Source organism: Lagopus leucura, unplaced genomic scaffold (assembly GCF_019238085.1).
Source record: "Lagopus leucura isolate 7727_CA_CO unplaced genomic scaffold, USGS_WTPT01 Super-Scaffold_73, whole genome shotgun sequence".
NCBI lineage: Eukaryota > Metazoa > Chordata > Aves > Galliformes > Phasianidae > Lagopus > Lagopus leucura.
The window spans coordinates 97,080,043-97,097,169 of record NW_024962252.1 but is presented as its reverse complement, the minus strand read 5'-3'; the positions used below and the strand labels follow the sequence as shown (position 1 = coordinate 97,097,169).

The following is a 17,127-nucleotide window of genomic DNA, read 5'->3' as shown; positions in this document are numbered from 1 at the left end:
CACGTTAGCAACCTCTGGCAAAGCTTTAGCCCTCTGTGCTATTCCACACTTCTCTACCACCATCTGAATTAATCCTTTCTTATTTGTACTTTGTTCTGTTTTATTTCTATGCCTCGAGCTGCCTGAGTTTCTAGCTGGCTCTACTTGTATGTGGTCCTCGTCGCTATAGCGAGTGAGTGCCTTTGACTTCAGATTTGGCTCCCATCTGTATATTTAAAAGTAAAACGATTTCTAATGCTAATCAGGGTGAGGGAAAATGAGAGAGAGAGTTTTAAAAATTCATATTGAATATTTATAAGCATCCTCGGTGCATTTGGGGAAGCTGGGATGAAAAGGTTTCTAAAAGGTTTCTAATTTCTGCTGCGAGGCACTTCGTTGTGCTTCAGCTGTAATGGCAACTGAAGGAGCAGGGCCTGAGGGGCTGTGAAGGCTCCAAACACATTTTCTTGTGCCAGGTCTGGGTTGTATAATTACTGAGCAGTAATGGGATGAAAACTCACCTGTGGAGATCTATGGCTCCTTTTAAAGGCAGGAGCTGTGCTAAGGCTGTGTTGAGGAGAGATTGTGTTAGTATGTTTTATTTATTTTAATTGAGGGCAGGTGTTTTTTAATTTCCTTAGAGCGGATCAAAGGTTTCTTCAGCACCAGTCTTGGTTTGTACCCTATGTACCAGTCCCATGTTTGTGCAGGCAAGAAGCTCCAAAGAAGGTCTCTAGATAAGGAATTTCAGTCAATCTTACTGACAGATCCATTTATGCTGATTTCAGTGGCAATCAAGAAGAGTAACTGTTTAAAAAGAAAAAACAAAAAAACACAGCAGCTTTTGCTTTTTTTAAATTATTTTACTCTACAGAAGTTGTTGCAGACTGTTGTCTCCACTGCAGACTAGGAAAAGGAACCATAGCAATAGGTTCAAGTAATCTGTTATTTACTGTTTTAGAGTAATCCGGTATCGGGGAAGAATCGCTGGAAATGAGACACGAAACCCAGCAGAGTATTTCAGGGATGCTGTGTTAAAGGATGCAGCAGGACAGGCTGCATGTGAAGCCCAGGCAGAGAGAAAACTCCTTAAAACAGGACAGAGCTATTCAGTCTGTTCTTGCTTCCTGATTGTGCCATAATTTGCTTGTGAGATGTATGGGAAATAGAGCCCTGAAGCAAGTCAGTGCCATTTGATGGGAAAGATAAGCCTGGGAACCGAGGCTCCTCTTTGGGCTTGCATTGCATTTGTCACTTCTTAAATCTAAAGACAGGCTGTGAGAACTGGACCTCGCTGTGTCGAGGTGAAATAGTGATCTGTCTGATGGCTTTATTCAATATTTTGCGAGTCTGTAATGTTGGTGTTTTTATAATTGGTGCTTTATAGCACATTTGCTGCAAACATAAACTCCTGGCTAGATTGTACCTTTTTTCCCCACTCTCCAAGGTGGCTCAGATGCTACTGGTTTTGATCAGGGGCAGAGCTGCAGTTCAGTCTTTCTGTGGCTTCTTTTCTTCAAACCCTGCAATGCTGTGCAGCTGATCTTCATGTCTCACGCTTTCAGACAGACAAAATTAGATCTGATGCTGCTATGCATTGTCCAACACAGGACTGACAAGGAAATAAAGTTGGACCTTCCCTGTCAAGCAGACAAAGCGGGATGGACATCCACTCCAAGGGAGCTGCTGGCTACCCTGACCTGGACAAGTGCCTGTGAGGAAGACGATATCCTATGACTGCTTTTTCTTCTTGGAGCAGATCTGCTTCTGGAGGCTCAGCAGTGTGCTGTGCTTTTTGTTTCCCTTTTGTCCCTTCCACAATTGTGTGGTACAACCCCTGTGCCCCCATTAGGAGCAGTTGTTCGCTGACAGGCTGTAGCAGAGTTCGTGAGCCCAGAAGCAATGCAAGCAGGGTAGAATCCTAGCTGCTTATTTACAGCCCCTTTTCTTGAGGGCTGCATCTAGGACAGCACCAAGTAAATTTCCTGCATGGGAAAGACTGCATATGAAAGGGGAGTGCAGGAAGGCTGTGGGCCATGAGTTTATCTTATTTTTATTTCAGTACTAATTGCACCTGCACTGCTCTTTTGCAGCAGTAATCTGATAAAAGCAGAGATCCCAGCCATTTCCCTTTCTAGATAAGCCTCTTCCATTTAAAGAGTTATTTTCTTTCCTCCACTTTGTTGAACACCAAAATTTCAAAAGTAATTTTCTGGTCCTCGTTCTTTTCTAGAAGGAGGTTAAGTACTTCATCAAGGCAGTTGCAAAGCTAAAGCAAAGGTTGGCACAGATTGATGGATGAGGGCTCGCTCTCCTTGCCGTGTTCAATTAGTGATTCTGTTTTTGCTTGCGTCTTTTTCACCAGTAATTTCATACAGGTTAATACATTACATAATTCCTGAGTTTCTCAGTCTGCCTTATTTATACATCAAGGCAATATTAGGCCTGTTTTTTATCGCTCTTAATAATCCTTCTTACTTTAATTTTCAAGTGCTTGCCAGTAATTACAATCTTATATAATTGCTAGTTTTTGTGTGAGGGCAGGAAGCTTTTTTTCTTTCTTACAGAAGGAGCCACAAGATTGAGTGAATTATTCACCCATGTTTTGTGCACAGTCTGCTGCTGAAATAGGATTCTACTCCAATTCAGTTCCAGCTTACAGTGAACTTATTATGGAGTAAGCTACTGTTGGTGGATCTTCAGGGCTTGCGGTGCATGTGAGCCCTTTGGTTTTCATTTCACATCGTTACGTGCAGTGTTTATGTGGTCATGCTGAGCTCCTAAGTGGAACTGAACTCCCAGAGAACCTAATGGCAGGAAAAGCAACCCAGTTGTCAGGTACCAGCATCCTGGTGTTTGGAGTTCTGGAGTCAGTCACAGATGTGTGTCAAACATGAAGCACTTGAGTGGCTTCATGGATTTCATTGCAAAAACCCTCATCAATGCATGCACTGTCTTAAGCGCTTTGCTGGCATCTGACTTTTCCTGCCTTCCTATAGTTTAAAGATTTCCTGAAGAGTTTAGATTTTCTGCACATTGCTATTTCTGTTGTTATTCACAACTCATGGTGTTTGATCATGCCATGTTTCAGTTATTGCCCCCTTTCTGAACAGAATTGGAGCCTTAAGAGGCATAGCTATGTGGGTAGATGGGAGGACTTCTGTGGCTACTGCTATGAGCTTTCTGTAGTCTTGTTTCTCCTTCAAATACAGTTGTGTTGTTCTTCACGTGTGTATGAAGCTGATACAAGATATTCTGGTTATTTGCCCAGAAAAGCTCTCCAGACAGAGCTGAGACTCAGCTCTAACGGTCCACGATGATTTTGATGAAATCTGCTTAACCTGAAGTTAGAAGGAGGACCTTGTATCAGAATGGAGTGCTTTGATTTTTTTTTCTTAAAGTTCCTTTGCATTACTGTATCACACACAGTGGGATTTTAAAAGTAAAAATGGATTTTTTTTATTTCATTGACACAGACTGTTTGAAATAGCACAAAAAGAAGACTTTGCAGGAAAAAAGAAGTTAGGTCTCAGTCATTTTTGTAGTGTGATCAAATTTTAAACTTTCAGAATTCCCTGAGAAACCTGCATTCCCATGCTACTCCACGCAAATTCCAAAATACGTTTGCAGAACTGCAACAGATACTGTGATAAATGTAATGAAACAGGGAATAATGTCATAGTAGGAAAACTGTATCTATGAACTGCATGTACCTGTACACAGGTATGGAGTCTCATCTATGATAACAGGATCCTGCTGCCCTTATTCATCCCAGGATTTGGCAATTATGGCATTGCCTCTGATGCATTCTAATGACTTGGAAAGGTACTTGTGTAACAGCTTACTGGTGGAGGATCGTTTGTGGTAGTTTCAAATCATTTTGCAGTTTATTTTGTTCTTTTACTCCATCTTTTTCAGGAAGCAAGAGATTGCCCTTGAGAATATTAGTGCTAATAACTTTAAGCTTAAGGTAAAAATAATATGAAGTGTGCATACAAGTCATACACAGTAAAACTGCAGCAAATAACCTTAATGCTGCTGGGCACACCTTTCAAAAATAACTTGGAACTGATGTTCTCAAGAATGATTTGGGCACTGTGGTGTAACTCCTCACAAGTCTTGTTTTGTTGACACCTGAGTCGCCTCACAGGTGAAGTCTTCCATGGCATCCTTATTAGTGGCTGATAACTCTGTGTGTTTCTCTCTTTTCCTCAGCTCCCTTTTCTAGATACTGGTTACTACTTCTATCACAATGGCATTGCCAAGGCCAGAAGAAGACGAAGTCTTCACCATAAGCTTCATCTGGAAAAGGATTCCAGGGTAAGTGTATCTACATTATTTGCACCTGACAAGTTGTTGTATTTTATTTTTTGAAGTCTACAAGCTGGCAATAGCTTGTATTTTTTTTTCATTCTTTTTTGTTTGTTTGTTTTTGTCTGAGTTGCTACACCAGAATAACACTGGACTGGAGTGGGGCCAGTGACACAAAAAGTGCATTGGCTGCCCAAGTAAAGTAGATAAGCCTGAGGAGTGATATCATGACAGCAAATAGATTAATTTTTAATCCTTCAATAGGCTTTAAACTTTCTGTGCTGCAAGCAAAAAAAGAGGAGAGAATAATTTTATCCAAAGAATTTTATTGCCAGTTATTATATGTTATTGGAACACTTAAGAGAATGAAGATATGAATAGGGGGGAAAAAAAGGTTGCATAAGATTGTAATTGTTGTGACACCACAGGAGTCAAGATCTGATGAATTCCCAACTTAGTTTTCCCACTTTTGCGGGAGTTTCAAGTGGTTCTTGACCAATGTGCAACAGGGATGTGTGTGGCCAGCCCTGAGTCTGCTGGTGCTCACTGCAGCCTCAGCCTCGAGCTGAGCACTCCTGTACTTGTTCCAGACTGACCATTTAATGAGCTATCTCAGACTCAAGTGTGTCTAAGAAAGTATTTGAAAGAGCTTTAATGAGTCTATTTTCTCTTTCAGAAATACTTTCTTTTGCAGTCTTCCAATATTTGTGGTCTCTAGACTCTCAGTTGGTTTCTGTCATGTGCAATGAAATCTCATTTTTGCTGTAATCTCTGCCCAATCTGATTAATGTTTATAAGTATCTAAAGGGAAGTGGAAAGCAAATGGATGAGGTCATGCTCTTGCTGTGTAGCAATAGAACAAGGAGTAATGGCCTAAGACAGAACTTAGTAAGTTCCATACAAACGTGCAGAAGTTCTTTATGGTAAGGTTGACAGAGCACTGGAGCAGGCTGCCCAGAGAGGTGGTGGAGTCTCCTTCTGTGGAGATACTCAAGGCCCATCTGGACGCCTGCCTGTGTGACCTGTTGTAGGGAACTGCTTTAGCAGGGGGGTGGACTCCATGATCTCTTGAGGTCCCTTCCAACCCCTGCAATTCTGTGATTCTCTAATTCTTCCTGGTGCTGCATACCAAAGATTTGCTCTCCTTGGTTTCAGTGAATAAAGCCCCATATTACAACAATTAGGATTATTTCCTCTGTGAGGAAAAGAATGGTCCTGGGTGTGCCTCAGCCGTGTGGGTTGCACTGAGATGGAAGTGGAATAGAAGCACTATTTCGTTTCCATAAGTAGTAGGACAGTTTCTCATCTAGCCCTGTTAAGTAGTCTTTGAGTTCTGATGGTACCATATAGGTCAGTTGGTTTTTATAATAGAGTTGGAGAGCACTTAAAATCGTTACTTTTATTTTCCTTCTTTCTTTTGCATGTGGAACTTGGGGAAATCATTAAAATTCTTGTCATCTTTGTGCGTAAGTGGAAACATCAGTTGTGTTGACAGTTCTTAATTTCAAACTCCAAAAATAATTTCTGAGTTTAACGGCAGTTTTCTGGACCATTTATACTCAATTTTGTTTAGCAACAGATGTCAGCACTGTCATGGTTAATCTGTTAACGCATGAAGCCAAAAATAAAATGTTCCTGTTGCTGGGCTAGCGAGGAAGCAAACTGACTGCTTCCACCACACAGCTTTCCAAATCTCTTGGGAACGACTACGGCAAACGTTGTAGTTGCTTAGCCCTACCCAAATTCTGTGACATAGTGGGCTGCAGTTGTTCTGTATACTTTTCACTTCTAAAGAGATTACAATTCCTCACTAATCTTAATTATTATTTGAAAAACAGCACAGATGTTCACTCAATTAATTAATGTTCTTTAATCAAGGAAGTCCCTTGAGGAACCATGTCAGTTTTTCAAGAGTCTGGAGAGATAGATGGCAGAGCACTATGCAAACAGGTTACTGCATCGTCTTCAGGCTCTACTTGTCTTTTAAAATGCTTCAAAAAGCTTTTATGCATAAAATTTACTGTATGTTTTACCAAAGTAATTTGGAGATATGCTAAGCATACAGAGCCGTCCCATGATAAAAGTCATTGCTTTCCAGAGGGCAGGAGTGGAATGTTATTAAGATAACTTCAAATATTTATTCAGAGGACCAGCCTCAAATATGATTAATTTGACATTATTTTATAGAACAGTGTCACTGAGGCCTGAAGCAGTACTGGCAGCAGGTGAAGGCACGTATAATAGTGTCATGTGTTGTGCTGTTGAACTGTTTAAGGGAACAATGCAGGTTCATGAAGGCACTGTGCCTTTGGTTTCCTCTCAGGGATTCTCACTCAGGATGGCAAACTCCAGAGTGAGCTGAACTATTTCAAATGGAGGCTGTTTTGTTCTTGAAAGTAGAGTCTCTGACATACAGAGAACCTTCTAGGAGAGGTTGGTTTGGAAACCCCTCTTTTGTAATCAGTTGCAAATTTCCATAATTTCCAGGTGTGTTTTTTTTCCTCATGTACCATTGAGGCCAAATAGATTTTTGGAAAGCAAACAAACAAAAGGCCTCTAATATTTTTCTGTGTTAAAACTGAGCTTTTAATGACATGAGGCATAGCAGAAAGATAACCAGTACTCACCATGAGAAATTGCATTTTCATCTGCCTTTGTTTATTAATAGTTTCAGCTTTAATTTGTCAGACCAAAAGATTAGCCATTAATATTGGTTTGCTTTGGGAAACTTCACTTAAGGACCTGCTGTTCTTTGAAGGCTTCAAGCAGTGGGATGGTCCTTGTGGTGATCTGCAGTCATGGGCAACTGGGAAGTAGAAACAGCAGGGTGACAGCAGGGGATAATGGCCAGGAGTGATATAAAGCCCAGGAGGAGCCCGAATACGATGGGACCAGCCATCAGTATGAAGGTGAGGACAGAATGATTGGGGCAGGTTGAAGCAAGAGCCCTTTCCTTTTCCACCATAGCTAAGAGAAAGCCATGGGATTTCCTTCATTTTAATTTTCAAAACAGATTTGGATTGTTGGATCCTATAGAGAACCTAAGATGGATTATTAATACATGATTTGAAAAGTGACCACAAAAATAAATGGAAAGAAAAAATACACAGTCCTTAGTTACCTTTTGGAGCTATTTGTGTTTTTGCTGTTGTTGGATATTTTCTGTTAGTAAATAATCTTCCACTGAAGGAGCAAGAGTTGAAACAGTTTGTTCTAAGATTATTTTGCTTTCTTTCAAGTTTTAGATAAAACCGTTTTCCTCCCACACAGTTTCTTCTGTCAGACAGCTGCCAAGATTAATTCCAGTCCAGAAAGAGGCTTTAATGTACAGAGCAGAGGCACTTACTGATATCTATATCTGAGTGCATCTGTTTTGGTGTTAGGGGAGTAAATACATATGCGTGGAGGGGGGAGGAGGTGAAAAGAGAATCTTCCACTGAGAGTGAGTTTGACACTTAGCTGCTGAGTTCTTTGGTTATCAACATCTCAGTGATGGCAATTGTTAAGTTTTCTAAACAAAGATTAGAATGGGGAACTCTGCTGATGCATGTGATGGTACAGCTGTCTGGGGAGGGCAGGTGCACAGCTTCAAGATGTCACCCTTATGTGCCCAGAGCTGCCAGTTCTGTCATGAGACAACGGAAGAGAAGGATGCTACAAATGCAGAACATCTGTGCTTTTAGCAAAGCAAATCACTATCATCTCTACTCTTCCTCACTTCAGATACCTCTCATGCCCCTTAATGTGACTGGCTTTTGATTGGACCCTTGCCTCAGGTGCAATTACAGTAACTTTGGGTGCTGCCCTGGGCTTTACCTTTGCCAACCTCATCAACCTTTGTCAGTTCTCTCATCATCTTGCCGTCTTTTAACTTACTTTCCTTTCTTCTTTGGTTTTCAACATGCAGGGACATGTGGTCTGAGCCCCTAGCTCCCTTGCTATCCCACCGCTTGCAGTGTGAAGGCAGAAGTGCCTTCGCACAGTCACCTTGGACTGGGGGAAAGAGGGCTGGCAACTTGGGGAGAGCTACTGCTGCTTAGCAGGCAGCAGTCCTCAGCAGTGGCTATGTAGCCTCTGTAAGCCAATTTTCTGTACCCTTTCTGGCAGCTTTAATGAGAGGCTTGAGATAAGTTAAGGAGGGAGCTTTTTATCCTACTTCCTTTGCCAGCAGATCTGCTTCTTTGTAGAAGTAAAAATGTTCCCAGTGAGATCAGAAGAAGCCATTTTTCCCAAGTTCTCCAGCCAATGTAGAGCAAGGTGACCTGGGGCCTCAGGGGCCAGGAGCCATTGGTCTGTATCTTTCCTTGTGGGTTTGATCAGATCTCTGTAACTGCTGATGAAGGTTTAACCTGTTTCGCCAGCCTTCTGTACTGGTGGCAGGCAGTTCTGTTCCTGAAACATAGCAACAGGCATATTTTTGTTATTTCTGTGAAAATGGCAAAATTTGACATCTTCAGTCTTGCTCCATACCCCACATCTTGATTTCCTAACTTCCAGTCCAGCGATGGTCATTTTCTTTCCCTGCTAAGCTTCTGATCAAAGCTCAGGTTTCCTGAGGTGCTTTGTCTTTCTGAGAAGAAAGCTGGCTCGCTCCCAGAAGCAGAGAAGCAGCCGTACCAAAATCCATCCCATAGAAAGGGTCAGCACTTACTCTGTGCTCTCAGCATCCCTGCTGCTTACTCTTTTTGCCCTCACAAGGATTAATTTCCTTGCACTTCACAGTGGCACCAGATCTGTCCAAAACTTTCAACTTCTCCACAGAGCAGCATTATATAAAGTGAACTTTGTCCCAAGACTCCCTGCCCCATCTCAAAGCTGTGGAGGAGGCATCAGGTCTCCCAGTCACACAAGGAGGTATGGATGAGTGCATGAGGATAGAGGGGAGAAAATGATAGGATAAAAAGCAATTTCCATTTTCAACTCTTACGTAAATCTGTACTGCTGCTGGTAGAGATGATAGAATTCCCAGTGAAGGCTGTTTGGAGTTTTGCTCTACTACGCAATGTGCCTAGGCTGGCATGCTGGTAGGATTACACCTGAGACAAGTTTGGAGTAGCCATCGGTTTTATGAGATTGTTGGGCAGTATTACACAAATACTGGTGTTATCCTTTTGGAAGGAAATGGAACATTAAGTAATAAAAGCTCTGTTTAAGTACCTGTAATAAATATTGAACAGCCAAGGAAAACTCATTAGAGGAAATGTCTTCTTTCCAATGCTGAAACAAAATGAGCCACCCTCAAACCTGCACGCTATTTGTTAAAACTGCATTGCTAGTTTGATCACCAAACAAGAACTGGAGACATTTCTGTCATAAATCATTCTAAAAAAAAAAAAAAAAAAAGTATATGGTGTAGAAAACAGACAGCATCTTCCAGGAGTGGGTCACTGTCTTATTTGTGGAGTAAGATGTCTTGCACTTTATCCAACGTTTGTGAGGAAGGGTTTCCACAGATCTCTGTGATTGTTTTTTGAGAACTCTCTCTGAGGGGATCCTATCTCTAGCTGTCCCTGGTCTCTGTAAGCTCTGTATGTGCCCAAGGAGAGGTTGGTGAAAACAAGCAGCAGAAAGCCCTGCCCAGCTGTTTGGCACAGCTGACCGACAGTGCCTCCAGCTTCAAAGCACGTAGCTGCTCTTTAATTGAGATATCACAACTATTGCATAGGAGTCAGCTTCTATAATAAGAATAAAAAAGAACTCTGGTATAAAAGTAATGAGGCCTCGAGTCACTCAGGTGCTTAATCTGTCACTTAGGTTGAAGGAAAACATGCTGAGCAGGTGCTGAAGGATTTCTTGGTTTCCAAGCTTGATTTCCTGATACTATGTGCTGTGTTGCTGGCTTGTTTACTTAGACTGCGTATTGTACTGTAAAGTAAAATATCATAGCACTACAGAGCGTAGAAAATCAAGTATTTTGAGCAATTTGCTAGTGGAGAGAATGCTGTTATATCCAGCAGAATGTAAAAGCTAGGCTGAATTGATCAGTTACTTTGTGACTAGAAATACAACTGGGGGGAAGCAAAAAGCAATCCAGCAATATCAGCATTTATGAATGCTGGAAATCTTGTATAGCTACGTTGTCTATAAAAGGACCATTAGCTCCACATAATAAAATAACAGGCTATCAAAATGACATTGAAGTCAAATGTATGTGGTTTTTATGGAAATGCCATATAACTAAAATTACAGGGCAAGCTAGAACGTTAGAAAACAAGTAAATGGATGTGCTGCAAGGTAATTGACTGTGAAGACAATGCACTATGCAGATCCACGTGGAGTTTTCTGAAGATAAATACAGCAATGCAGTGCCATCCTGGGGCTGTGGTTTGAGGGAAGGTTGGGCAGCACCCATCATGGGCTGCAGCACTGCATTGCTTCCAGTCACGTCATTTTCATGGCTCAAGGTGATGCTTGGGATAAGGTCAGGGAAAGGCACTAGGATGGAGTTTATTCCCCAAAAATATTTGTAGCTATGTGAAAGTACAGTAATTTTGTGAATAACTGTTGAGACAGCTGACCTCATTCAGCCTCTGCTTTGCTGCCTGTAAATTGCTGAGTTGGCATTAGTTACATCTCTGCTTTATTGTTGAGTTCTGTTCTCTTGACAGCAGCCTCGTGCTCCAGTCTTCCTCTGCATTTTCTGTCTACCTCTTGTTTCCTGTCTTGAGAACAGTCTGTGTTGCAGAGCAGGCATTGCCTCTGTTATTTACTGTGCAATTTGCTCTTTGACGTGCTCTATTTAATATTACCATGCGAGCAGTGGCCATGGTGAGAATATATGCCCTGTGCTGGTGGGATGAAGGCAGAAACTGTAGGGTGCAAAAGCATGCTGTCTCCCTTCTCAAGTTCATAGAATCACAGAATGGCCTGGGTCGAAAAGGACCACAATGCTCATCCAGTTCCAACCCCCTGCTATATGCAGGGTCACCAGCCAGCAGCCCAGGCTGCCCAGAGCCACATCCAGCCTGGGCTTGAATGCCTGCAAGGGATGAAGCATCCACAGCCTCCTTGGGCAGCCTGTTCCAGTGTTTGAGTTATGGCAGGACACAGCCTGCCACATTTAAACCCATCTTCAGCGTTAGCTTTGCCTTAAGTTTAGAAAATTGCTGTATTGTTCACTTATACATTCTTGGTTTAAAGATGAATTTGTTCTGTGCTTAAAAGAACTTCCCTGGAAACAGTGCAAAGCATTTCAGTATCAATTTTCTTTAGGCAAATCCCTAAGTGAAAAAAAAGAAAGAGGTATAGTGGTGTGTGGAAAGTTGTATTTGAGTTAAACCCTTTAAAAAGATTGGAAATGCACTGGTTGGCATGTACATTGGGAAGTCTATAGAGTTAATTGAAATTATTGTACCATTGACTGTATAGGATGCCCACATATTTTAGACTACGCCATGGTAGAGTTAGAACAGAACAAAATGGATTTTGAACAGTTCATTTTGATTCTTTCTTGACTGTTAAAGCACTTGGGTTTTTGATGTGAAGAACCATTTACTTTACAAGACACTGGCAATAAATACAAGGCAGTACAGGTAAGGATGTACTGTTAAATCAAAAGCAGCATGAGGTTGGAACACTTTTTGGCTTGTTATGGTTTTCTAGGGTATTTAAGTATGCCAGGATTTGCATCATAGGGCTGTGACATTTAGAAAACAATAGTAAAAAAAAAAAAAAGCAAAAAAACAAAAAACACCAACAAATCACCACCTCTTTATTATGAGACTTGAGCTACAAGATGCAGTGGCAGAAGTTATTTCACGAAGTATTAGGTAGTACATCCACTCATGCCATTTAATATGCTTTACTGTTGTTTAAAATTTGATGAGTATTTCCTCTGTGAACAGTATTTCAGCCTATTGGTTTTTTGCAATCTGTTCCAAAACACCACTGCTGCAAGCGTACCGTGTTTCCAGATCTTGAATGTGTGTGTGCAGTATCCCAGGCATAATATTAATTTATTTTGCCACAAACTCAATAGCCCAGGAGCCACCAAGGAGTTATAAATACATCTGTGAAATCACTGCCTGTATGCATGATGCATTCCGTGAATACAAAAAGGAGTTTATAAAGGTCAGGGAAAGTTGATTGCAGTATTTGGAGACAGAATGGAGATGAAATAAAGGCTTGAATTGAAATTGTTTCTGAAGAATTTTCTGCAGCAACGATTTGATGCTGCATTAGAACATGGCTTCTCAGTAAAATGATGCCTCTAACATCTGAGAATAGCCAGTAGTAATTAGAATGCAAATACACGCGTCGTGGGGGTGATGGAGTTGAATAATGCTTCCTGGCCTTCTGAACTTCCATCCTGTGAGGCAGAACAAGATTGGGTAGAATAAAACATCGTGGAAGGACTAATAAATACCGTTACCATCTCCAGATGAAATTTGTTCCCTTAGTTGCATAATATCAGCTCTACGCTGTCACAAATGGACTCTGCTCAATATTGCAACTTTGCTTATGCTATATTAGACAACATCTGAATGGACATGTTTATATCAAGATGCTGCTTCATGTTCTGCATTGATACGCATCTACTGTCTGAGTGCTGAGAGAAATACACTTATTTTGCATACAGGCTTAATATCTTGTAAATAGTCTGTCTCCATTCATTTATTCTTCATTGATTCCAACCATTATTCTTTCATACTGAGGAATATGCAGCAATGGGTCCACAAGACTTGCAAACTTGAAGTCTTCACAGAAGATCCAGAATTGCCAGATGTAATTGTTTCTTTTATGCTCCTGGTCTTTCAGCAATATCACTAAGCTGATTACTGCTTGACTCTGTCTTATGTAACACTGCAGTGCTCCTCTGAACATTAATAGCTGGTTCTCTTCTTCCTCATCCACCCTGCACACGCTCTCTTTTTTCTTTGGATGAAGTCCAGACACATTGGTTGCATCCTTATCAAAAAGAAAAGTAAGAGAAGCCACTGTGGCTAGAAGATGCCTTGTTTTGTCTTGAAAGCTGAGGCAGAGTGATTTACTGCATTTGTTCCTGTCTAAGTTGGCTTTGTCATGGGGCAAATACGACAAGCTCTGTCTCGATCCCATCTTATGTGTTACTCTGCTGATTTCCTTGGTGCTCAGCCAGCTTTCCCCTGTGCTGCTCCTGGATCACTGGGCTGCTGTTGTCCTGCCTTTGGTTCTACCCTGGTTGTGGTTGCTGTGCCTGGGAGCATTTTCTCCCTGGAGAAATGAGGAGCTCTTAGCTCCAACTGGCAGCTGCTATCCCAGCCCCTCTGCTTGCTGAAGCTATGTTGTACTCAGTGTACGTGGGGCATTTTAAAAATGTGAAATGCCTTTTATAAGTACTGTTATTATGGCTTTTCTTCAACTCAAAACAGGCTGAACTCTTCTTGTAGCAGCCAGGCCCTCGCGTTTCATGGATCTGAGACTGTAGGGGCAAAAACGACCTTTAACAGTTTGGAGTACGTTTCTTATTCTCCTAGGGCAGTGGATGCTACCATAATTGAACACTGCTTTCTTTATTTTCTTTTATGGACAGTGATGCTATCCTGGAAAAATCTTCATTGGAATCCATTTTATTTCTTTTGCAACGTGAGCTTTTCTTGGAATAATCCCCTTGACTGCTGTAAGAGAGTTTCTGTTTGGGCTATGTATTTTCTGAAAAGAGAAAGGGAAACCTTCGTGTTTCCCCTTTTTTATCTTTATTTCTAGACCTAACTATATTCATATCTTGTAAATCTCAAGGATCTTTTCCTATATTGTGTCAGGCATAAGAAAGGCTTGTGATTTGTTTTTTGTAGGGCAATCAGTGAACCGAAATTATAATTATTTTCCTAAAGGAAAAAAGATATTTTGAAGCTTCAAATGTTCTATTTCTGATAGCTCAGGAAAAAGTAATAGAAAGAGGACCCAATCTTTCATTCTTGAAATAATGATTTGAGGCAATTTATTGAACCAAATGTTTTCATGTATTATAAAACAAAAAGTTTAGGTTTTGTTTCAACATTTCCAATTGGAACATTTGTATGATTTTGTTTCACAATCACTTTTATTTTCTTCAGCTTCATTATTTCCTTCAAAATAAAACATCCTATTTCCAGACATCTAACAGGTCCGATTTTCCGTGGTGATGGGAAAAGCAACATTTAATGTGAAGACAAGTGAATAGTAAGGGAGAGTCTCTGAAACAAGTGTCTGATTATTGTTCTGGATTACAGTTGTCTTCTGCTCATAGAAATTGACAGCTCATCTCCATCTGAAGAGGAAACCTTTTCTGCATGGAGCAGCTTACCATAGTGAGGAAGGATGTTTGTGTTTTGTTTAATTGCAGAGGTGGCATGTGAAGGTCTCTGTGCAATTTGCAGTTTAGTTAGGAGATGTTTCTGCTTTTGCATGTCAGCATAAATACAGGAGAAAATTTGAATATGTGAAAGAAATGCAAATTCCAGATTAAGATTGGAAGGCGTGAAGAAGAACATTGCTTTAAGGTGCATGAGTCCAAAGGAAGTCTGCTTGTGTCAATCACACCATGATTTGGGGTGCTGAGTGTTTCTGCACAGGGAAAGGACATCTCCCAGTGAGGACAGCTGGGAATGTTACTTGCCAGACATATTCTCCCGTTGTGCCTTTGGGATTAGCATGGTGCTTAAGGAGTGTGTGCACCTGAAGCAGTGAATATTTCAGTCTAAACCAGAAAGTCCAATAAGTCTTTCTAAACACTCTCTATCTGCCTAAAAATAAATAACATTGAGGAGAGGACTGATTTTGTGATTTTAATACGTGCAGATCTCACACTGCAGTGATCTGTCTGTCCATCTGAAATAACTTGTGATATTCTATGGTATGTAATGAATTATCTTTAACTATGTATTTCAGAACATGTTTCAAATGCGGAGTATGCCTGTTTAAAAAATGCTGGCAATAAACAGAGGGAATTTTCAAGTTTCCGAAAGGATATATAGCAGAGAAGAGCGAAAATAGGAGTAGGTTCCAGATGTCCAATCTGATGAAAGAAGGGGAAAAAAAACAACAAGAATTTGGATTATGGCCATTTCTAGTATTCAGTGGTTTTAACAGTACCTGGGCAATGAGGAACCTGAGATGAGAACAGAGGGGAGAAAATAAAAACAAGAGATTAGCGCAGATCCTCTGAAGCCCAGAAGACTTAGACAAACGACAGTAACCTTAAACTGTAATTACTGTTGTCATTTAGTGTTTCCACATGCATGATCTGGAGGCTCAAGGGAAATTACTGTGCTAGAGGCTATCTAAGCGTAAAATAATAACAGAATTGCATGGAGGCATTTGTCCCTGGGTATATTATGGCACTAGTGGTCCTGCCTCTGCTCCTACCCTTGCTTCCCTATGGCTTACTGCAGCTTTTCCCAGGGCTGTGCCTCTTCATCCTGAGTAGCAGCAACAGATGGAGAAAGAACATTTACTTCTCTAGCATTAATAGAGTGTTGAGTAAGAGGTCTTTGTGCTCAGGAGATTCTAACCTGAACAACATTTTCCTTATTTCTTTCTTTGGTGTACAATAACTAATTGTTTTGTTTTGTTTTTTAATTATAGATTATGCACAATTTATATGACTGAACGTGCTGCAATTTATCCATATATAATACGTAGGTGCAGCATTTCTCAGAATGTAAAAGCCAGTCCCCCAAGCCCTGGCGTTCTCAGATAGACCTATTTTAGGCTCCCCAGATTACTGTTGATCAGCAGGGAAAAGAGTAATTTTTCAGGGAGATGTGTCAGCAATGTCTCAGCAATTAGGGTTGTGTAGGTGTAGCACAGGTATTATTATAATACTTGCTTGTGGAATTGCAAGATCTCTGGAGTCTCTGCAAGGAGAAATCTGGCCCCAGCTGCCAGGAGCATCAGTGTAATGCTAGGACAAGGCATCTTCAAAGTACAGCACTGCCTCCAGGCCGATGTTCTGTCTCCATTGAGCGTATTGCTCTTAGATGGAGCTGTGCAATGAAATGATAAATAGTTTTCATCTCCTTTAGGAGATAATTTGAAACCTCTTATACTGTGTTTTGTCCAATTAAAATAGCAGCCATTTACCTGATCTGACTAGTGATTTTGATCAATGATTTCCTGCAGATTTGTGCTTTTTTTTTTTTTATATCACTTTCTGAGTTGGAGAAAGGGAGGGCATAAAATGAAAGGAATAGGAGAGGGGCATAATCTCAGTTCTACTTTTGTTTTTGGTCCCAAGTGTTGGCAGTAGAAAAGGAATTTTTTTTCTTTGGTATATTTTCCACAAGAACTTCAGGTAACAAATGCTTTAGTGGACAGGACTGTAGCTTTCCAGAACTGTGCACATAGTAGATGTCAAGAAGAGACAAATAAAATTGCCGTCTGCTTCCTTCATCCCTGACCAAATCACAACTTCCAACCCAAGCCATTCTATGATTCTATGAGTCCATTGCATACTTGTATAAGATACAAAGAACTTCTGCCTCCTTCCTACTTCAGAGTTTCCTTTGCTGTGAGTTGTGACAAGAAGAGAAATTGCTTTGGAGTTTTCAACATCTATAGGCACCTGCAGAGGAAGAAAGTACCTGACTTAAACAGGAGGGAGGAGAAGCACAGGAACAACACATGCCTCGAGGGGATCAAACTGGACTTTTCACAGTACTTATTTGTTGAGTGTGCATAGGCACTTATGCTGAGCCCACAACCTCCCAGTGGGATGTGCTGGAGAGGAGGTACTTACAAAGCCACTTCCTAGTTACTGGGGGTTCATTTGTACAGCAGCAGTGCACGTACACAAGGAAGTGTCCAGGCTTCGTGCAAGTGCTTCTGCTGCTTGCAGTGCTGCTGCTGCTTGCAGTGCTGCTGCTGCTTGCAGTGCTG

General features: G+C 41.0%; 1 protein-coding gene across 1 annotated transcript in view; it reads left to right on the top strand.

Moving 5' to 3' along the window:
- Nucleotides 1-17,127, top strand: part of PCSK2 (proprotein convertase subtilisin/kexin type 2) — a 93,202-nt gene that overhangs the window by 12,698 nt on the left and 63,377 nt on the right. The window contains exon 2 of the mRNA XM_042894097.1: nucleotides 4,195-4,299. Within this exon, the coding sequence (XP_042750031.1) occupies nucleotides 4,195-4,299 (105 nt within the window). The remainder of the gene's footprint in view (nucleotides 1-4,194; nucleotides 4,300-17,127) is intronic.